At 51.2% G+C, this 24,055-nt stretch overlaps 1 protein-coding gene across 1 annotated transcript in view; it reads right to left on the bottom strand.

Annotated features, from left to right (window-relative positions):
* Nucleotides 1–3,694: 3,694 nt before the first annotated feature.
* LOC143277564 (uncharacterized) overlaps nucleotides 3,695–24,055 on the bottom strand; it is a 28,980-nt gene continuing 8,619 nt past the window's right edge. The window contains exons 3-8 of the mRNA XM_076582442.1: nucleotides 23,292–23,380; nucleotides 18,692–18,820; nucleotides 17,814–17,930; nucleotides 14,290–14,374; nucleotides 13,025–13,229; nucleotides 3,695–12,237 (exon numbers count right to left, since the gene is read on the bottom strand). Of these exons, the coding sequence (XP_076438557.1) occupies nucleotides 3,695–12,237; nucleotides 13,025–13,229; nucleotides 14,290–14,374; nucleotides 17,814–17,930; nucleotides 18,692–18,820; nucleotides 23,292–23,380 (9,168 nt within the window). The remainder of the gene's footprint in view (nucleotides 12,238–13,024; nucleotides 13,230–14,289; nucleotides 14,375–17,813; nucleotides 17,931–18,691; nucleotides 18,821–23,291; nucleotides 23,381–24,055) is intronic.

The following is a 24,055-nucleotide window of genomic DNA, read 5'->3' on the forward strand; positions in this document are numbered from 1 at the left end:
GGAATAATCCTTTTGAGATCAGTTTTCTTTCTTTTATTCTTTTTTTTTCTTCTTCTCTCCTTAGATTATTATCTTAGTTTTAAATTAAAATTCAAATAGACCATTTATAGACAGAACATCTATTTATAGAAATAGAACATTTATCACCGACACAAGCAATGTATGTGTATATCAATAACCGATATAAACAATGTATATTAATTTGTTTCAATTCTAAACACAGGAATAAAATTTAAAACTTTTATAAACTTGAGGTTTTTAGGACTTTTAACAACTTTAAAAAAAAAAGCAAGCTATTTCTTTTTTAATTATACAAATCTGAAATAATTTTTAAAAGTCTTTTTTAAAAACTCCGCAAGAACCCTGACACTGTGCAGAAACACTGCGTCAGTACAAAGTTGTGTGGAAGAATGGAAACACACACACACACACACACATTCAATTCTCGCTCAATCTGCTCCAACCACATTCCTTAAAAGTTTGATTTTTTTTTTTTTTTTTTTTTAAAGAAAAAAGGCTATAAAAAAACAACAACAAAAAAACATCACTGTAACCCAACAATGAAATATAAAAAGGTTTTTAAAAATATTTACTAAATAAACTGATGACTAAAACAGTATCAGCGTCAGGGACTAAAACAACAAACGTAAATGGATCATCAAAATCATTCAATAAAGCAACAACAAAAAAAAACAAAAAAAAAAAACAACAACAACCCAACAACAAATAAATAGATAAATAAAACATCTAAACTAATCAATGTATATATAATATGATAACGAAACAGACTGATCGAAAAAAAAAACCCGCGAGTGACTGTTGACCGTGAAACACACAAAACGGTGGGAGTAGGAGTGGGGGTGGGGTGGGTTTGCTTCAGGAAGACCAAACATGAATGGATGTGAATGAGTGGGATTGAATGACTGAGACAAGTGATTTCATTGGTGTGTGTACACAACTGAGTCACAAAGAGAGAGAGAGAGAGAGTGTGTGTGTGAGAGATAGAGAGACAAGAGATTGTGTGTGTGTGTGTGTGTGTATGTGTCGGTGTTGTGAAGAGTGTTTGTGTGTCTGAGTAAAAATAATACAAGACGTCAACATGAACATGAAAAAAAAAAAAAAAATCAATTCTCATTTCATTTCCTTCAACTTCAAGCATCATGGCACATTTTGACATAGAAATATAAATTACTATGTACAGACTGGCTTCTCTCTTTATCACACACACACACACACACACACACACACACTCCTTCCTATGTGGAGAAACACACATACATGCGAAGAAGTATATAACACACACACACACACACACACACACACACACACACACATCATTCAAGCAATGCATGCAATGACAGACTTTACATGATAATTTACACACATGTATGGAAATATAATAAAAAAGGAAGACAGAGATCAAAGGAAGCAGACAACAGAACACGCGGCAACAACACAAATAAATACATTTACCCACTGACACACAGATGACATGCAATCAACAACAAAAACAACAACAACAACAACAACAATCATGATTTAAATGTGCTAATGTGGGACACAAACACACACACACATGGCACACACACACACTGCACACACACACAAACATACACAAAACACAGTGACACACAAAACAACATATTTATGTGAAAACACAAAATATTCAAGTAAAAGGAATGACTTTTTAAAAGTGTTCACATGAACTCAAAGGGATACCAATATACATCAATTAAAAACCTATATAAGTATATAATATATATATATATATATATATATATATATATATATATATATATATATATATATATATATTGTACACAGGCTTATTCCTCCCCAACGCTTTCTGTCTCTATCTCTTGTGTTCTTCTCTCTCTTTTTTTTTTTTCATCTGAAGACTGATGAAGACTGTAAGGGGTGGGCAATCACACACACACACATGCACACACACACACACAGACACACACACGCACACACAAACAAACATAATATCCACAATAATAAACATAGCTGCAGACTTAACACACACACAAAATGACATAACAAAACAATGGTACCAATATCAATACCAATACGTCAACACCAAAAAATAAAAAAAAAATAAAAAGAACACTGAAGGGAAATAAGAGAGAGAGACTCAGAGAGGAGTGAAGAGGTAAGACTTTCTACTGTCCATGACACACACACAGTTCTGTTATCATACAGTGTCTCTGTACAGGTGGATATATAAATAATACTGGGTGTGCCGCCTCACCCTCCTGTTCTGAAAACATAGTTTTCCTTCTCTCTTCACACACACACACACGCACATAGACACACACACACACATACACACACATATTACACACACATAACATATAGACACACACACACACAATTACACACACAAACACAAACAACGCACACATATTTCAAGCACATGCTAAGACAGACACACACTGACATCTAACCCACATACAACACACACACATACACACCACAACCGAGACATAATTATACACAAAACACACACACACAGCCCAAGAGCCCTCACCCTCCCTCCCTAATTAGATCCCCGCGTTTGATCCCAGCCTGCCCGCCCCCCCCCCCCCCCCCCCACGCCCCTCCCCATCATTAGATCCCCCAAATTAGATCCCAGCCCCCCCCCCCTCCCCCAGCACCGCCCCCCATTAAATCCCTGCCCTCCAAAATAGACACACACCCCCACACCCCTCCCATTAGATCCTAACCCCCTCAACCCCCCACCCCCTATTAGATCTTAACCCCCTAGCCCCCATTAGATCCCAGGCCCTTCCCCCCTCCGCCCCCCCCCCTACACACACACATACACACAAACTCACAGTCCCCCAACCACCACCCCAACACACACACACACACACATAGAAACTCACAGTCCTGCAACCCCCTGCCACACACACACATACACACACACACACCCACATCCACACACACACACAATCAGTACCAGTCCAAAATTTCAGTCCTCAGAGGCAGGGCAGAGCTCCAATGAATAATTCAGAAAGTGTCAATCATGTTCATTGACAAGCACTGGGTTTTTTTTTGTTTTTTTTTCCCCAATCATTAGGAAGAAGGGCATTCTCTTGACCATTTATGATCTGCTTGCTTTTTTGTTTGTTTGTTTGTTTGTCGAATAATCACTCTGAAAACCGGAATGAATTTTGATTTCCCCATGAAATTAAAAAAAAGAACAAAAAAACAAAACAAAAACAATTCATGCAAAGAACCAAAGGAATATGATATGTTTACATTCATAATAAACAAACAACACAGCACTACACTGACATACAAATAATAATAATAATGATAATGATAACATTAGAGTGAGATAAAGAAACCAATGACTGGAAAAAGAGCGAGAGAAAAGCATCATGTTAATACTCTCCATAGGGTGTGGGGGACCAAGGTGTCCAATGTAAAAAAAAAAAAAAAAAAAAATTAAAAAAAGGGGGTTGGGGGGGGCTGTGGTTGGCAGCACTGCCCTACCCCCTGCCCCTTCACCACCCTCCCAGCACTCACAACAAAGCACCATGTTGTTTTTTTGGGGTTTTTTTTTTTTGGCGTGAACAAACGCTCAGTGTGAACGAGAAGAGGACCAGACTCTAGCCCCCACGTTACCCTCGCTCCCCCCCGCCCCCCCCCCCTCCAAAACCCACCCTCTCGGTGAAGCACAGCGTCAAGAATCGCTCTTCTTCCCACCACCCTCCCCCTCCTCCCCCCCACCACCCCCGACCACCTCCTCGTCCAAACAGGGGGCGGGCGACTGGAGGTCAGAGGTCAGCTGGCCCAGGACGTTGTGCAGAAGGTCGTGACCCTGGAGGTCGGCGGCGCTGAAGTAGTGGCTGTCCATGCCCTGCAGGATCTCCAGCGTCGACTGGAGCTCGTCCAGTGTCTGCAGCCCCCCTCCTCCTCCTCCACCACCACCCACCCCGGACATCCCCCCACCACCCTCTCCTCCTCCTCCGCCCCCACCTCCTCCTCCTCCTGCCAGCACTGGCTGTTCCAGGCCCTGAAGACCCCCCACCACCACACCAGTCAAACGCTCTGTCAGCGTCTGAGGACCACCGGTAACATTTTGCTCTTCCAGCGAAGTTTGAACCCCGCCGCCCCCCGACACCACCACGCCGTGATGATGGTGATGATCCTCCGTCGTGGCGGTGGGCAAACCTCCCCCTCCTCCTCCACCACCGGCCATGCCGGAGTCGGCAGCAATGAGCACTGAGGAGGAGGAGGAGGAGGTGGGGGCAGGGGGGTGGGAGAGGGAGACAGGGGAAGTCTTGGTGGCGGCGGCGGCGGCGGGCAGCAGCTGGCTGAGGTCGATGTTGGGGGCGCTGCCCATGTAGTTCATGTCCGGTAGGTTGAAGGGCAGGTAGAGCGACGATGTTGACGACGACCCCTGACCCCCCCCAGACCCTGCTGTCCCTCCCCCTGACGATGATGACGACAGCTGCTGCGGACTGAAGGCGTGAAGCACGCGGGGGGAGGGGGCTGGGGAGGCTGGGGGCAGGGAGAAGAAAACGTCGGCCACGCCCGCAGACCCCGGCGTGGACACCACTGACCCCTGACCTTGACCCTGGGAGGCGGGCGAGGGGGCGGCGGAAGAGAGGCTGCCGGGAGTGGCAGGGGAGGAGACGGCCACGGACAGAGGGCCCCCTCCCCCGACCCCTCTCCCCGAGGGGGACATGGCCGCCGGCGAGGAAGGTACCTCGCTGACAGCGCCCCCTTGCAGAGCCAGGGCGGCTGCAGCCTGACCCCGGTCGCCCAGCACGTGCTGCTTCAGGAGCTGCAGCTGGTGAGAGAAGGGGCGGGAGTACTCACCGGCGTCACTGGGGGACGAGGGATTGGACGTATTTCGCGCTCCTCTTGTTTCCGCTGCTGGCGCTTTGGCGGCGGATGGTGGTGGGGGGCGGGACCTGCCAGCGCTCTCCCGGCGTTGACTGGATGCCCGTCTCCCGCCCCTTTCCTTGTGAGGGATGGCTGCCTGGGTCTTCTCCCCCCCACCAAGGCTGGAGTTCTTCATCTCCATGTGGCTGGAGGCCGGGCTTCTCTCCCCGTGACTGGCTGCTGAAGCGGGGCTCCGGTCTTTGCCGAGGAAGGAGGCGGGGCTTCGGTCTTTGGTGTTGGAGGCGGGGCTTCGCTCGGACCGAGAAGGGGCGGGGCTCCGGTCTTTGTATGTGGAGGAGGCGGGGCTCCGGTCTTTGTAGGCGGGGGCGGGGCTCCTGTCTTTGTAACTAGAGGCGGGGCTTCTGTCGATGGAGCTGGAGGCGGGGCTTCTCTCGCTGCGACTGGGTGCGGGGCTCCGGTCCGAGGCAGCAGAGGCGGGACTGGTGTCCTTGCCGGGAGGGCTGGGGGTGGGGCAGGGGATGTGGTGCACCAGGGCCTTCGCCACGGGCTTCACGTCCTCTGCCAGAATGGCCGACTCCGACACGGCTACGGAGGAGGGTTCCACGCTGCTCCGGTGGTGGTGGTGGTGGGCAGCGAGTGTGGCATGCTGGGAGTCAATCAGTTTGCCCACGGTCTGCGGCGTCCCCCCCGCCACCACCTGGGCAGCCCCTCGGATGACGGCGGTGTTGGAGAGCATGGCGCTGGACAGGAGGCGCTGCTGCAACGTCTGAGCGTAGGAGGGGGGCGCCCCGCGGGCCGACAGCAGTTGCTGGAGAACACCCTGCCCCCCTGCAGGCCGCTGGGATGCTGGGGTGGGGGAGGGGGAGTAGGCATGGGAGGTGGGAGGGGTGGGAGACGGCCCGGGACTGACACCGGCCGGCCGCGAAGCAGAAGACGACGAGGATGAGGACGGGGTGCTGTAAGCGGCAGTTCCTGGCCGGGGGCTGGAGGTCAGGGGACGCGTCATCTGCGGCGAAACACCGGAGCTGTCGTTCTGGGGCTCAGCGGGGGTCGTCAGCATGGTGAGCTGGTCGATGCCCACCAAGGTCAAGGGCACTGCCGCTGCCTGCACCACCTGACGTCCTCCCGAGGCAGGAACAGTCAAGGCTGGTCGTAGAGGTCGTGACCCTACACCCCTTGACAGCGGCGACCCCTGGATGGGCACGAAGGAACTGACGGAGCTGACCCCACCCTCCCCGGGACTGATGACTGAGACGCACACGGGGCTTGTTTCACTCTCCCGTGACGACCTTGACACAGCTCCGTTCAACCCTCCTGACCCCACGCCCTGCCTCCTGGAGGTCAAGGTCGCAGGGTCAATGGAGGGACTGGAGGCGGAGACTTGTGAGACCTGCGCTGAGATCTCCCCTGTGGGTGATGCAGCAGACAGAGGCAGCGAGGCGCTTCTCTGAATCGAGGCATGTTTCTTCAGGCCACTCGATCCGCTCTCACTCAGGCGCTGCTTGGGGGCGGGGCTTGATGGAACGGGAAAGGTGTTTTTCTGCTCTGTCAGGGTGAAGGTCAGAGTGCCGGAGGTCACGGGGAAAGGGTTTTTGGGGTCGCCGGCACGCCACTGCAAGAGCGGGGTGCTGTGCGTCCTGGATGCCGCCACCTTGATGCTCTCCCCTTCCTGGTTGGTCAGAATGGCGGCGCCACCGCTCTGGCTCAGCAGCAACGCGGTCAACTCCTTCTCTGTCAGGAGAGTGGTGGAGGGCACCAAGGTGCTGTCACTTCCTTCACGCCCTTGGATCAAACCTTGCTGTTGCTGCTGCTGCTGCCTCTGCTGCTGCTGCTGCTGTTGTTGCTGTTGTTGTTGTTGCAACAGCAACTGCTGGTGTTGCTTCTGTTGCTGCAGCTGCTGTTGCTGCTGGAGTTCAGCTTTCAAGCTGTGCTCCGTGACAAAGTCCGCCACGTCCACAGGCAGCTCCCCACCCACACTGTCCTTGACTGAAGCCAGGAGGGTGGTGGAGGAGGTGGGCTGGGTCACCTGCAGGCCAAGTTGTTGAGGCAGAGGCAAGTGTGACACAGCGGACACCAACGCTGACGATGCCGCCGCCACTGCTGCCGTTGTCGGGGGGCAGTCCAGTGCCAGGGAGGTGGTGGCCACCTGCGAGACAGCTGGGACCACAAATACGCTAGCTGAGGTGGCGCCAGCCGAGATGGAAGGACGGCTAGTGAGGGAAGACTGCGGGGGGGCCAGGGTGGTAGTGATGGGCGTGGCTTCCTGGCCCAGTGTCACTGGTGTGGTGGTGGTAGTGGTGGTGGTGGTGAAGAGAGTGGTGGGTGTGCAGGTGGGGGCAGGGGCAGGGGCTTTGGCGGTGGCCCACACTCTGCTGGTGGTGATGGCAGTGCCAGGTGTGGAGATGGCTGACAGGACCGGGCTCTTCAACAGCGCCAGCAACGTGTTGGGGGGTGGGGCTTGGTTGCTCCGCCCTTTGGATTGATTGACAGAAGCCTGACCACCACCACCACCCCGGCCTTTGGACTGACCGCTGGGGGAGGGGATCTCAACGCCCTGACCTTTCAACTGACTGTTTGAAAGTGCAGCCTCATTTCCAGGGACCTTTGGGACTTCACTGCTTAAAACTTCTGACTGACTGACAGGGGGCGGGGCCTCGAAGCCTGACCTTTTGGGCTGTGTGCTCAGGGTTCGATCCTTGGACTGGGAGTGGTTTGTGGCAATCCCCGAAAGGGGAGCCTTGCTGCCCCTCATGGCAGGAAGGACAGGGATGGAGGATGAGGATGAGGAGGAGGAGGAGGAGGACAGCCTCTGTAGTGACGTGGACACACCGTTCCCCCCAACACAGCTGGTTGCCACCGACACCAAGGTAGACGCCAGGCACACGGGCGGCGGGGGAACCTGGGAGCTGGTGTAGGCGAGGCCCTGTGAGGGTTGTTGTGGGGCAGAAGAAGAAACTTCAATTAGGCCCTGTACAGGCTGCGGGGCGGAAGAGACGACGGCGAGGCCCTGCAAAGGCTGTGGTGCGGAAGAGACAAGGGTGAGGCCCTGTAAGGGTTGAGGGGTGGAAGAGACGATGGCGAGGCCCTGTACGGGCTGTGGGGCAGAAGAAGAAACAGCAGCAGCGGGAAGGTTGCTGTGGTTGAGCTGAACGGGGAAGCCGTCCTGGGTGGACACCAGCCCTTGCACCAGCTGCACAAAGTGGTCGGCAGCCATGCTCAGCGTGTCAGAGTCCACACTCTGCGGGTTCAGGTCCACGCTGAGCGCACCCGTATCCATGCCCATGCCCATGCCCAAGGCATTGGACTCCAAGGCCAGCGAGCTGGTGTCCATGTGGGAGTCCACGCCCAGCACGCCCGTGTCCATGCTCAAAGTGCCGGGGTCCACGCTCAGGCTGGTCGTGTCCATGCCATAGGTGGCGCTGTCGACACCGAAGGTGCTCGTGTCCATCAGCATGCTGCTCGGATCCATGCTGGCGTCCGTGTGTAAAGAGCCCGTCTGCATGGAAAAGCTGTCCACTCCGAATCGATCGTCGGCATAAGATGCGACTAGTGAGTCTTTCTCCTCCTCTCCTGCGCTGGTCACTGCTGAGTTCAGGTGCACCGAGCTGTCTGAGTGAACAGGCATCGATCCTGTGTGTGGCTGCGACGGCGCCAACAGGCTGTCTGTCAGGAGCTGCCCGCTGGAAGGGGACATCAGGAATGGACTCTTGGGATACGCCTGCACCGGCTGCTGGGAATGGTCAGAGGGGTACAGATGCACTGAGTTAGACTGTTTTTCAGATGCTGTCGCCGTCGCCTGGTACATTGGTAAATTAGCGCCTGAGGACTGAAGCATGAGTGCATCTGCACCTGCTGATGTGAAGCCTGTCTGGTCGGTGTTGATGACACTGGTGACCTGACCACTGCTCTGAGAGGTCGTCTCCATGGCGAAACCGACTTCTGATGAGGCGACATCAGGGTAGGAGGAAGTGGACGAAAACGTCGCCGCCGCATTCCCTTCCCCCTGCGTCGTCGACGTTGTTGGCATTCCCTGTACATTTTGCGAGGACGGCACCATTCCCATGGATCCCTCTGTGGCCGCAGCCATGCCCAGCAGCCCTGGAGTGGACGTGGTAGCGTCCATGGACCGCAGCTTGGTCCAGAAGGACTGGAACCTGGCGTCCAGCAGCTGTTTCTCCCGCAGCAGCGCCCGCTGAGCCGCCGCCAGCTCCTCCGCGATGCCCCGAGGAGGGGCCGGGGCCTGCAGCATGAGTGGCAGCTGGGAAGGTGGCGGTGGTGCCTCCGTGTCCAAAAGCGCATCACTCTCCATGCTCTCCAGGTTGAGCTTCCCGGCGATGTGGCAGCTTGGGTCCTCCGCTTGCGACGTGCTGCTGCCAAGGTAGGTGCGATCCTCTGTCGGTATTCCGGTGCTAAGACACCGCGACATGGCTTCGTTCAGTCCGATTCCTGTGCTCTGACAGCGAGACACAGTCTCACTGTGACCCATGGCTGCTCCGTGGCCTCGAGACGTGGGACGGTCCATCTGCATGTGCAAGGGGGTGGAGGAGTGGGGTCGGGGGTAGGGGGAAACGACGTCCGAACGTCGCACGCTGCGCCCGATCACCTCGGGTCTGACCCAGTGGTGAGCGTGACTTTGAATCCTCTGCTCTGGCAAGGACGCTGGAAGGTCGAGGATGAAGACATCATCATCGTCTGCCTTTGGAGCCGTGTCCTGCATACTGTTCTTGGGGTCAGTGTCCATGTGCAAAGCGTCTTCCCCAGCGTCATCCACTATGGGTAAATGGGACGCTCCCAGGAAGTCCAGGGAACTCTCCTGCGCTCGGGAGACAGGTCGCTTGATAAACAGAGTGCTCTCCTCTTCACCATCCATCTTTCTTTTCCTGCTGCCTGCAGACTGCACAGTGGGGGCTGGGGAGGGGTTTCTGAGGAAGTTGGAGGGAGTGGGGGTTTTGGCAGCGCGCTGGGTGGGCGTGGGGGTGTGGGACATGCGCTGAGTGGTGGGGGTCTGGGCGCCGGGCGTGCGCACGCTGACACGCGCGTGCGGCGAGGCGTGAGCAGCAGCGTTGGTCATGTGACGCGTGACCTCTTCATCCGCCGCGCTGTTGACTGCCTCCCAGCTCTCCGACGATGCGCTGGGTCGTCTCGGTGTAGCAGCGGTGCTGCTTCCCGCCGGTTCTGACAGGGGGACAGGTGCCGGAGCTTTCGCCTTGTCTCCGGCGCTGGTGTTGGAGGAAGGAAGGGAGGTGGGGGGCGCCACCTTCTGGTGCAGGAAGTTGGGGTTGGCGATGAGGATGTCCGACATGCTGCGCGCCACGCATCCCGCCCGCCACCCTTTCTCCTCCACTTGGGGAGGTCGCGGGTTGTTGCTGCTGCTGTTGCTATTGTTGGCCCCACCCCTCCCTCCTCCTCCTCCTCCTGCTGCTGCTGCGGCGGCGTTGGAGGTGGAGGACGGGGAGGTGAGGATGATGACCACCTCACTGCCCCCACCCGGCCCCCGCTCCCCGGACAGGCCCAGCACCTCGGCGGGGAGGGTGAGGGTGGAGGGGAGGGTGGCGGCAGAGGAGGAGGAGGTGGTGGCGGCGGTGTGCTGCTGGTGGAAGGAGGAGGCCAGGTGCTGCAGCACCTCCTGCGCCTCCCGCGCTCGCTTCTCCTTCAGCAGGGCTGACACTGGCCGACACCGCTCCTTGTCCTTCACCCCGGCCACGCCCCCGACCCCGGCCCCCTCCTCCTTGACCGGCGGGGCCGGGTGGGGCTGGGGGGCCTTGGGCCGGATGGGGGTGAACCGGTTCTTGCCCTTCCTCCCACCCACACTCTGCGACGACGACCCCTGGGATGCCTCTGACCTCGGCAGACTGCCACCACTGGTCCACACGCTGTTGCTGCTGCTGCTGCTGCTCTCTGCTTTGACCTCCGACTGCGGCTGAAAACCCCCACTGGTGGAGAGGGGGTCGGACTGACGGTGGTGGGGAGGGAGACTGGTTGTAGGGTCCGGCTGGTCCGCTGGGCCCCCGTCTGCTCTGGCCTGCTCCGAAGGACCCAGGGTGACATCCTCGGCTTCTTTGGTGTCATCCCCTGCACTGCTGTCCGCTGCTGCTGCGGAGGTGGAGGAAGAGGGTGCCATGAAAGTGAAGGACAGCTTCTGATTGGTCACTGGCACAAACGCGCTGCGAGCCGACAGGTTGCCGGGCAGCAGGGAGGGGTCGGAGGTTGGCACCATGATGGTGTCCATCTCCACGCAGGCCTGGTCCGATGAGGAGGACGACGACGACTCCCCTCCTCCCGACCCCCCTGCCTGACCCACCAAGGTCAAGGACGGAGCTGCTGACCCTGACCCCACCACAGTCCCCCAGGCTGAGCTGACCTGCTTGGCGGCAATGACGCCGACCCCGCTCCCTCGGGTGCCACGCTCCAGGGGCTGGGGTTCGTTCCCCACTCCGCCAGTGGGCAGTGGTTCAGCGACCAGGGGGTTGGTGTTCCTGGGCACAGCGCCATTCTGGGAAAAGGCCATGCTGGCAGCCATGCTGCTGGCGATGCTGGGGAAGAGGGCAGCGCTGGTTGGCAGGCTCCCCACGGTCTCCGACACGTTCACCGAGGTCGCCCCCCGCACGACTGACACACTTCCTGGGAGGCAGGTCACCAACGTTGCGGCGGTCTTCTGATCACCGCCCTCCGTTTCCGAGGAGACCGTGGCTGCTGGCTGGTGGTCAGTGGCGGCCCGCGACACCACCACCGGTTTCTGTAAGTGGTGCCCGGCCATGTTGAAGGCAGCGGTGGTGGTGGTGTTGGCGATGGTGTTGGTGGTGGCGGTGGTGGTGGACTGCAAAGGTTTCCACGATGAATCGTCACTTGATGACTTCACCCTTGCTCCGCCATCCGACGACGTCGACTGCGACTCCTGCGTTCCTGTCTCGGCGGCTGGGAGAGCGGAGGCGGGGTTGTTGTCTCCCTTGGTGGGAGGGAAGGGGTGGGGGGAAGGTTTGGGCAGAGGGGACTGCAGCAAGCGGGTGATGTTCCTGGCGGCCGGCCCTTTACCGCTGGCCCTGAAGGACAAGGTCGGTGTGGGGGACTTGAGGCAGGACGAGGACGGGGGCCGCCCCCCAACAGGGGACCGCAAGGGGGTGGGGGTCTTGCTGAAGGCGCGGGGCTGCGGGGAGGGGGTGGGGGTTGGTGTGGGGGTGCTGGCGCCCCTCAGGAGCAGGAGCTGCTGCTGCTGTTGCTGCTGCTGCTGCTGGATCTCGCTGCGCTGCTGCTGCAGCTTCTTCTTCTGCTCCTTGAGCAGCTCTCGCTCCTGCAGTTTGCGCTGCAGCTGCAGCTGTGTCTCCCGGTGCCGGTCCCCTCCCGAGCTGCTGCTGAGCAAGGGACACACCCCTCCCCCTGCACACACACACACGCACACATATATATATATATGTTCACAGTTCCATGGACACACACACACACACACACATATATATATATTTGTTCACAGTTCCATGGACACACACACACACACACACACACACACATCTACACACGAACAAGGACACTCACCTACACCTTCCCATGGAGGAGATTGGTAAGACACACAAACCCACAACACACTGATACCCCTCCAGAAACACACATCCACCCACACACACACACACACACAAACATCCCACCCCTCCCACCCACAACCCCTCCCCCTCTTCCACCCACAACCCCTCTCCCTCTCTCTCCACCAACCTCCCTCCCACATCCACACCCCCAAGCTGCAACCACTCCCCCTCTCCCCCCACCCCACAACAACCCCTCTCCCCACAACCCTTCTCACTCCGCCCACCCCCTCCCCAACCCACACCTCCCCACACACACTACCACCCCCATCTTTCACCAACTCACAAACCCTCTCCCCCCCCCCCCCCCCGCCCTTCTCCCATGCACCCCCCTCCCCCTTTCACAACCCATCTCCCTCCCTCTTTCCCCCCCCCCCCAACCCCCCTCCTCCCTCTCCCCCCCACAACCCATCTCCCTCCCCCTCCCTCCACAACCCCTATCCCTCCCTCCACAACCCCTCTCCCTCCTCCTCCCCCCCCCCCTGCACTCCCCCCATGTCCCCTCTCCATCATCCCTCCCCCCCCTCCAACCCCAACCTCCCCCCACAACCCCTACCCCCCCACCCCCCACTCCCCGTTCCACCCACCAGGCGTGCTGTTGAGGGCCGTGTCCTGCAGAGCGGCCAGCACGGTGAAGGCGGCGGTGGACTTGCTGTTGACGTAGAGGTTGCCCACCAGGAACTCCGCCAGCTCCCCAACGCCCCCGAACTGCCGCGACAGCAGCCGCCCCGCCCACTCGCACACCAGCTGGCACGACGCCGACATCATCTCACTCTCCTGTAGCTCCTCTCTCTGATGTTGTTGTTGTGGGACAAAGGGAAACGGTGGTGGTTAGTGTGAAGAGAAGAGAATATAACAGAATAAAATATTCTTGTTGTCATAAAAATCTCGTAAGGTTTATAAGACACTATAAAACACAAACGCGAGTTTATTATGAAGAGAAACATTCAGAGAACAAACTTCGTCAGCCTTGGCTTTTAATTTTTGTTGTTGTCAAGATCAATTTGCCAGGCTTGGCATTTGGATGACGTGTGTATGTGTGTGTGTGTGTGCATGTGTGTGTGTGTGTGTGACATCATCTCACTCTCCCCAGCTGCTTTGACAACTGCCCCCCCCCCCCCCCCGACCTCCCACCCCACTGATTCCCTTTGATAACACACTCCAGCATCAACAAATCACTTACAACACTAACATGTTCATTTTGATTTGGGACTGGTATTTGTTGTATTTGTATTTCTCTTTTTGTCACAACAGATTTCTCTGTGTGAAATTCAGGCTGGTCTCCCCAGGGAGAGCGTGTCGCTACACTACAACGCCACCCTTTTTTTTTTTTCCTGCATGCACTTTTATGTTTTTTATATCCAAGTGGATTTTTCTACAGAATGGGTTCTTTTATGTGCGCTAAGTGCATGCTGCACACAGGACCTCGGTTTATCATCTCATCCGAATGACTAGCGTCCAGACCACCACTCATGGTCTAGTGGAGGGGGAGAAAATATCGGCGGCTGAGCGTGCTCAGATTCTCTCGCTTCCTAGGCAGACGTGTTACCTCTAGGCCATCACTCCATGAAGACTACACACACACACACACACACACACATGGACACACATACAGTCACACACGCATGCACACACACACACACACAAACACACAGATGCAAGCACACAGACGCAAACACACAGATGCAAGCACTCAGACGTGCACACACTGACACACACACACACACAGACACTCAAACATACACATACACAGCACACACCGACACAGTCAAACAGGCACACAGAGCAGCTAACTAACACACACACACACGCACACACACACACACACAGATACAGACACACACACACCCACCTTGGGTTTCTTAGGGCTGACCTCCAGGTCAGGGAGGGAGGGGGGCTGGACGTCCAGTTTCTTCCTCAGCCCACTGTAGCAATACGTGACCCAGTTAAGGAAGCATTCTCACCTCTCACTCATTCTCACTGACACAACGGCACCTCTTTTTTTTTTTTTTTTTTGCTGTCCCATCATCAGCACAGTTTCAGTGGCATTCCTCTCACTCTATTCATTCCCAGTGCCCATTACACAGCAACACCTGGGTTCGTCTCTCGCTGTCCCAGCGGCTGCAGCCCACAAGGAACAATTGACGTTATGTTGCCAGGAGGCCACACACCAGAGGAGACTCTGCACTGCTCTTATACAACTGTCTTACACAACCAGGGTCCACAGCAAATGAAGTTCTCGAGCCAGAAGAGGCGTTTCATTGGCTAGCGGATGGCGGTCTATCATTGAGATATCTTGTCACTGAGTTGAGACGGGCGCAATAGCCGAGTGGTTAAAGCGTTGGACTTTCAATCTGAGGGTCCCGGGTTCGAATCACCGTGACGGCGCCTGGTGGGTAAAGGGTGGAGATTTTTCCCATCTCCCAGGTCAACATATGTGCAGACCTGCTAGTGCCTGAACCCCTTTCGTGTTATACGCAAGCAGAAGTTCAAATACGCACGTTAAAGATCCTGTAATCCATGTCAGCGTTCGGTGGGTTATGGAAATAAGAACATATCCAGCATGCACACCCACAAAAGCAGAGTGTTCTGCGTACATGGTGGCGTAAAAACGGTCATACATGTAAAAGCCCACTCTGGTAAATATGAGTGAACGTGGGAGTTGCAGCCCACGAACGCAAAAGAAGAAGTCAATGAGTCGCCATGAAATGTTGCCAGAGAGGAGGAAACAGACAAACCTGGTGTTTTGTTTTTTCTCGCGGGACGGTTGGCCTTCGCCGCTTTGTTTGTCGGCCCAGTTAAGTCTTGCTGTGCTTGTGCCCCAGCGTTGATGCTTCTCGTTCTCTCTCTATTGACTTCTTCCTCCACCACTCGTTTATTATTCATTTTCTTCATTTTATTTATATCTCAACTTAGTTTTGTTCAAAACTCATGTATGTTCACGTCTTCTAGTTATGATGACATCCGTCACATATTCAGTATGTACATGTGTCAGGACAGGACTTTATATAAGATTTTCTTGTTGTCCTGTTCATCGATATCTGTGCTGTATTGTGACATGTTCCAAATAAAATACTCTTTAACCTTTCCCGTACGTCGCCTAAAATTTTGCGCGCCGTACGTCGTGGGTGTGCAGAAACCCATGGTTTCTAAGAAGGAATGACCCCTCGCTGTACGTCGTGGGTGTGCAGGCACCCATGGTTTCTGTGTACGAACTAACCCTTCGCTGTACGTCGTGGGTGTGCTTGCACCCATGGTTTCTGTGTACGAACTAACCCTTCGCTGTACGTCGTGGGTGTGTAGGCACCCATGGTTTCACTGAAGAAATAAGACCTTGCCGTACGTCGTGGGTGCACAGTAACCCACACCTGTCCGTAAAGCAAATTTGACTTTTCTTCAGCAGACTTGCATGCGCAGTTTCCACTTGTGCGTGTAGGCTATTTACTCCAGTGCTTGACCAGGCGCATTGTGAATAAGTTTTGCCCGTGAGAAGAGAGTGTTGTTACTTACAAAAAACGGTTTTTTTTTGGTTTTTTTGTGTGTGTTTTGTTTTTAGCGGCTACACGCCCATCCTCTTTCGGTCAAGGCAGATGCCCTAACATAGCAGCAACAGCCTGGTATCAGTCCCCCCCTTCCCTTGGCCTAGATCTCGGCATTCCTGGCTGGCTGGCTGGCTTTTTTTTTTTCTTTCTTTTTTTTAGCCATAGTCGGGTTTTCTCTACTTTGAACAGATTAGGATAAGAATAAAATTTCTATATCAACTATCTTTCTTTTTTTAGCCATAGTCGGGTTTTCTCTACTGTGAACAGATTAGGATAAGAATAAAATTTCTATATCAACTATCTTTCTCTTTTTTAGCCATAGTCGGGTTTTCTCTACTTTGAACAGATTAGGATAAGAATAAAATTTCTATATCAACTAGATTTTAGATCAATTGATTTCAGACTTACAAAAATATCCAGTTCTTAGAAAAGCACTTTAATTCCAACTAGATAAAAAGCTATCAATCAGTTGCTCCCGATCATTCTCTACAAGAAAAACAGTTCATTCAATATTGTTGAAGATATCTAGTGCAATAAATATTGTTTTCTGAAATTAGTTACAACTTTAGAGTAAAACTTGCCGCAGACTTGAACCGGGATACGATCAACAAAAGACAAGGTCACTCTCATCTCTCTCTGTAGCGAGCCCAAGTGACGTCATGTCGACAATGCGTGGCGCGCAAGCTTTGCATGGGTGGCTCCACACCCACGACGTACGGCGTGCAAGGTTTATTCTTTGGGAGTATGGGTGTCGTCACACCCACGACGTACTGGGACATTAATTGATTAATAACTTCTTTGTTTATGTATAAAAGAAAATAATGTTCAGTGGAAATGTAGTAAACTATATTATGGACAAAGTCATGAAATTATGTGGAAGTGGCTTCAATATTACTTGAGTTACAGAGCAAAAACACTTGTCTGGGTGATTTCACACCCACGACGTACGGGAAAGGTTAAACCACAAACCTGGTTTGCATCAGTTCAACAAGGTACAGCATATGACATCAAAAAGTACTGCATCTATAAAAATTTCACTTTCGTTTCCTTTGTGATCAGAGAATTGTTTTCCTCACCAACCAGAACACTGAAAACAATGGCCAAGCACAACACGTATACTTTCACAGAGAACCCCTTATTTCTGTGACCCAGACAACAGTGCCCATGTCTTCTTCTTTGTTTGTGGGCTGCAACTCCCACGTTCACTCGTATATATACGCGAGTGGGCTTTTACGTGTATGACCGTTTTTTTACCCCGCCATGTAGGCAACCATACTCCGCTTTCGGGGGTGCCCATGTCAACAACTTCTGTCATTTTCCATCTTAAGCCCAAGGCATTCTTGTGGACACGGCCCGACTTTAAATATATATAAAAGACATGAAAAAAATCCAAGATTAATGTGCCATGCATGTGTCTTGCTCAATCAAATTACACGGATCAACCTGGCTTAATTCTGGATCTAGTAAGCCATGGCTGAATGAAACTAACTTTTAACATGTTAACATTTGCAACATATAAGATAAAATCAAGAAATGAAGCTGGAAAACCCTGAATGAGTATGTGTGTGTGTCGGTGTGTGTGTGTGTGTGTGTGTGTCAGTGTGTGTGTGTGCATACCTGTGTGTGTGCGCGTGTTTAAAAGTGTGCTTGTGCGTGTGCATGCCTCTGTGTGTGTGTGTGTGTTTAAGTTTGTGCGTATGCATCTTTCTCTGTGTGTGTGTGTGTGTGTGTGTGCACGTGCATGTGTATGCGGTGGCTCTGTCTGTGTGTGTGCTTGATCAGCAAGGTAAGTGATGGGACAAAGCCATCAATAGAAAAAAAAAAAAAAGGATATCGTGACTGTCCACGCTGGCCCAGGCGGCGAGGTTTGACGTTGGGGAAGATGCACTTGAGCACTTTGCCAAAGTCTGCAGGGCACAGCGGCTTAAGGCGATGACTGTCACAGTATAGCCTGCAGCACACCACGCACACACACATACATACAAAGGACATGTCAACCCCAACACTTCACCATCACCCACACAGGTCATTCACTGGTCATACATGTCAACCCCAACATTTCACCATCATCTACACAGGTCATTCACTGGTCATACATGTCAACACCAACATTTTACCATCACCTACACAGGTCATTCACTGGTCATACATGTCAACCCCAACATTTCACCATCATCTACACAGGTCATTCACTGGTCATACATGTCAACACCAACATTTCACCATCATCTACACAGGTCATTCACTGGTCATACATGTCAACACCAACATTTTACCATCACCTACACAGGTCATTCACTGGTCATACATGTCAACCCCAACATTTCACCATCACCTACACAGGTCATTCATTTGGTCATACATGTCAACCCCAACATTTCACCATCACCTACACAGGTCATTCATTTGGTCATACATGTCAACCCCAACATTTCACCATCACCTTCACAGGTCAATCACTGGTCATACATGTCAACCCCAACATTTTACCATCACCTACACAGGTCATTCACTGGTCATACATGTCAACCCCAACATTTCACCATCATCTACACAGGTCATTCACTGGTCATACATGTCAACCCCAACATTTCACAATCACCTAGAACACACACACACACACACACACACAGGTCTCAGGTTATAGGTTAACCCCAACATTTCATCATCACCAACACACACACACACACACACATTCATCACAGAACCCACCTGTAATCATCGTAGACCTCATGTTTGGGCACACAGATCTGACTGTCCTCCTCCAGGTGACTACGGATCCAGGTGAAGGCCTGAGCCTGCTCCAGACGATTGGACGCGTACAGACACGACGTGGGCGTCCTGAAACAAGTCAGTTTTCAGTTTCAGTCTACCCCAGAAAACTGAGTATGGCTGCCTACATGGTGCAGTTAAAAATGGTCATACATACACACAAAAGCCCACTCGTGTACACACAACAAGTGAACATGGCAGCTGCAGCCCATGAACGAAAAAGAAGAAGTTTCAGTTTCAGTTTCTCAAAAAAGGAGTCACCACGTTCTGACAAATCCATATGTGCTACACCACATCTGCTGGGCAGATGCCCTGACAGCAGCATATCAAAGCGTGCTGGTCAGGCCTGCCACATACGACTGGACGTGTACAGACATGACATGGTCATCCTACAATGCAACATGTCAGTTTTCAGTTTCCGTTTCCATTTCAGTTTCTCAAGGAGGTGTCACTGCGTTCAGGCAAATCCATATACATGTATGCTACACCAGGCACTAGGCAGATGCCCGACAGCAACAAAACCCAATGTGCTGGTCAGGCCTTGTGTGTATGTATTTGTATTTGTATTTCTTTTTATCACAGCAGATTTCTGTGTGAAATTCGGGCTGCTCTCCCCAGGGAGAGCGCGTCGCTACACTACAGTGCCACCCATTTTTTTGTATTTTTTCCTGCGTGTAGTTTTATTTGTTTTTCCTTTCGAAGTGGATTTTTCTACAGAATTTTGCCAGGAACAACCCTTTTGTTGCCTTATGTTCTTTTACGTGCGCTAAATGCATGCTGCACATGGGACCTCGGTTTATCGTCTCATCCGAATGACTAGCGTCCAGACCACCACTCAAGGTCTAGTGGAGGGGGAGAAAATATCGGCGGCTGAACTGTGATTCGAACCAGCGCACTCAGATTCTCTTGCTTCCTAGGCGGACGCGTTACCTCTAGGCCATCACTCCACTTATATATATATATACATAAGTACATATCAGAGTGGATTTTCTACAGAATTTTGCCAAAGGACAACACCGATGTTGCTATGGGTTGGTAGATTTGAGTTAAATGACCTATCGGAGTGACGCCCTTAACCCTTTGAGCCCTGACCACCGCTTTACCGGTGGTAGAGAAAAATGACATAATGCCTAGACACCGGTTGAGTGGTGCATAAACACTTGTGTCGTGTTTTGCTATTGGTTGACTTATATTGAAGAGCCAATCAGAAAAACCGTAATATTCTGATGTCAGCGAACATAGCACCAACATGGCCGCGCATTTTCACTGTGTTTTGTGCATGTGCTTTGGATAAAAAAGATCGATTTCAATATAAGTCAACCAATAGCAAAACACGACACAAGTGTTTACGCACCGCTCAACCGGTGGCAAGGCATTATGTCATTTTTCTCTACCACCGGTAAAGCTTTACCTGCTAGTGCCTGAACCCCCTTCGTGTGTATACGCAAGCAGAAGATCAAATACGCAACTATAAGCATACATAAATGAATAAATAAATAAATAAATAATAATTAAAAAAGAAAGACAAGAACAGTGCTGCCTACCCCCCTTTTCAAGTTCCAAGGACACACATCTTAAAAACCAGGGACAAAGCCTGATTTCCAGGGACACCTCTTATGACGTCAGATTTTACCACCTCAAAGAAAATGAAATGAAAAATTACCTTTATTTACACTATGTACAACATCGGTGTACTTCGCAATGAAAGTTTGATGCCGTTTTGCTATCTTCTTCAATGTAGATTCGCACTCCTTGCTGCTTTGCTTCGACGCCATTATTTCAATCTCTCTCGAAAGTTCCACATCGGCCTATACGCATGCGCGCTGGTCACACTTTTGGCGGTGTGGCCATAGTCAGTCGATGCGTATTCGCCTAAAGACTTTTTCCCGAGACACGAAACCGAAAAGTGGATTCCCGGAACGGACTGTCCGTTTTCATTGTTTTCCGGGACAAATACCCGTACCCCGGGACGGTAGGCAGCCCTGCAAGAAGCAAGAAAACAGGGTGTGTCAGAGACAGCAGCAGGGCGAGCTCTGCTCTCTCTTGAGCAAGACGTGGCAGAGACTGAGAGAGTAAAGAGCTAATAAGAATCAGTACATGCGCCTGTCAAACTTTCCAGACCATTCACAGACTTCACTACCATGTGCCTTGTGCATGAAAAAAAACATGGACTGGAAACTGGACAGACATGCGTCAATGACAAGGCTTGCAAGATGTTTTTCAACACAAACGCAAATTATAACTCATCAAAGATTTCCTTTCATTTTATCATGCTGGCACCCAAAACCACGACAGGGCACTCAAATGTTTTGTCCAGAGTGCCCAAATGGCACTCAAATGTTTAGTCGAGAGTGCCTGACTGGCACTCAAAGAAAAAGGAGTTAAATCTGAACCCTGTGTAGGGTGCTGTGGTTCTCTCTTATAGATTCACACACACATCATGAGCACGTACCTCACACTGCCCTCCCTCACACACTGCCTCTTCCACTTTCCTAACCCTATCTACTTCTTCATCTTCTTCTTCTCCTCCTCTCCTGAGGAGTCACTAGGGAGAACCCACAGAAGAAACGTTTATGCTGCTTGTCTTTTTTTTTTTTTTTTTTTTTTTTGCTGCCCCATCATCTGCACTGTTTCAGTAGCATTACTCCCACGCCACTCATTTAGATTCCCCCATACATGGCCACACCCGGGTTTGTCCGTCGCAGTTCCAGCGTCGGCAGTCCACAGGAAACCATCGATGTTAGGTCGCCAGGAGGCCACATACCAGAGGAGACCCTGCACTGCTGCTGAGTCACTTCGATGGTGTTCAGTGGTGCCTGTTCTGATTTTACGTACTTAGGACACCACCTACTAAGCCCCCTACTAACGACAATAATGGCTTAGTCGCGGAGCCAGACTGAGTGAGCGTTCCTCCCAGAGCGGAGACCACCACCACGTCCCTCAAACAACAGCCCCCCAGGAATCCGCCGATACTGACGACATTGACAGGACTCACCCCAAGCACAGAAATGGAGGGGTATCGAAACAGAGGTCACCATGAGAGCAGGGCATGAAAGGCCACAGACTTTGAGACTATTTTGTTTATACTCATGATGATGATGAAGGATGCTGCTTGTATTTGGCAACTTCTGGTGCAGCCCATTTTCTTTCTTCTTCTTTTGTCCTCTCCCTTAACTCGCTCCAGACGATGGAACGCTTTTGTGTTCCTGACTAAAGGTAGTGTTCCGGGTGACGGAATGCTATAGCGGTTTTGACAATTAAAAAGTTTTTCCATGTTTTCCTCATGGGGTAGCGTAACAATCGCAGCTACACTGGGCATTGCGAACGTGTTAACGGTTGAATGGAAAGTTTCTTCATTAGATTCCGTAACAACACACTCCACAGCGAGCCAGCAAGTTCAGGACCCCACACAACAAGCTAATCTGCATACGTATCGAAAATGGCGTCGCAGGCAATACAAGTGGAAATTTTTGGAGCAAACTAGATCACGACAGCGGCTTTTACTGCTGCTAAGTGATTGAAATGCTTTGAACTGATGGTTTCGACATCGACGAGGATGATGAAGATGTTGAATAAGGTATCTGCAGTAAAGAAACCTATCAGCAAGAAGGTACTAATCGTGACTCAGCTTCTGAGAGCAGTGAAGAGGGAGGGGGACTGGCATTCACACAGCGTGAGGAGAAGGGTCAGTGGGTCAAGTACAGTCAGTTTCATTCAGTTACTTTATGTTTTGTATTTTTTGTGATTTTTTTTCCTAACCCTAACAAATGGGTTGTCTGTAGGGAAAAACAAGGGAGACAAGAGAGGCAAGGCCTTCAAGACTCACTTGTGATAAATTAAGTCCCCTAGCATTAATTACAGAGTAATTTCCCTTTTTTACTATCTGCACCAAAACGTTTGGAAAATAAATAAAAATTACATGCTTAGCAAAAGAAGTTCCTGTTTGAACAAAAAATGATAATAATGACTCCTCTTGTTGTTGTGTCAGAATAAGAGGTCAAAGTGCCAAGTTTAGAGAATACAAAAAATATAAATATAACAGTAAATGCAGTTTGCATATAATTAGGCTTCATTGTTTATTTCTTTGTGCCCATCCCAGAGGTGCAATATTGTTTTAAACAAGATGACTGGAAAGAACTGAATTTTTCCTATTTTTATGCCTAATTTGGTGTCAACTGACAATGTATTTGCAGAGAAAATGTCAATGTTAAAGTTTACCATGGACACACAGACACACACACACACACAGACAACCGAACACCGGGTTAAAACATAGACTCACTTTGTTTACACAAGTGAGTCAAAAATGGGTGGCGCTGTAGTGTAGCGACGCGCTCTCCCCGGGGAGAGCAGCCCAAATTTCACACAGAGAAATCTGTTGTGATAAAAAGAAATACAAATACAAATACAAATGTTTATGCTGCTTGTATCTGGCAACTTAAATCCGGAGCAGCCGGAAAGAGCCATCTCAAAGAGTGAACACACACACATACACTCAAGCACGCACACACACACACACACACACACACAGAGTACTCACTGTCGTAAAACATCCTCTGAAGCAGATCCTGTGGGGAGTTTGAGGTACAAGAGTAATTTTTCCACATCAGACAGGCTTTCAATTCTCTCCTGAAACACAATCCAAAATCACACGGTCGTAACCATGAGGAGTGACGATGGCCTAAAGGTAACGCCCTCTGCATAGGAAGCGAGACAATCTGAGCGCACTGGTTCCAATCACACTGGCAGTCACCAGTATTTTCTCCCCCTCCACTAGACCCTGAGTGGTGGTCTGGACGTTAGTCATTCGGATGAGACAATAAACCGAGGTCCCGTGTGCAGCATGCACTTAGTGCATGTAAAAGAACCCATGACAACTGTGAACAAAAGGGTTGTCCATGTCAAAATACTGTAGAAAAATCCACTTCGATAGGAATTTATGAGGAAAACAAATAAAATAAAAAAATTAAAAAAAACTGCATGCAGGAAAAAATACAAAAAACAACAACATGGGTGGCGCTTTTAGTGTAGTAATGCTCTCTCCCTGGGGAGAGCAGCCCAAATTTCATACAGAAAAATCTGTTGTGACAAAAATTAGTAATACAATAATAATACAATACAGTCCAAAATCACATGGTCATAACCATGATGTCTGTTTTTATCATCACGTATCGTTCATTGTCGTCACAAAGATGTCTTACATGATCATTTTAACAACTGTCATCACCAACATGTCTTCATCATCATATTATTCTTCATTGTTATCACCAGCATGTATTTTCATCACGAAGATGTCTTATGTGA

Source organism: Babylonia areolata, chromosome 34 (genome assembly GCF_041734735.1).
Source record: "Babylonia areolata isolate BAREFJ2019XMU chromosome 34, ASM4173473v1, whole genome shotgun sequence".
NCBI classification, from domain to species: domain Eukaryota; kingdom Metazoa; phylum Mollusca; class Gastropoda; order Neogastropoda; family Buccinidae; genus Babylonia; species Babylonia areolata.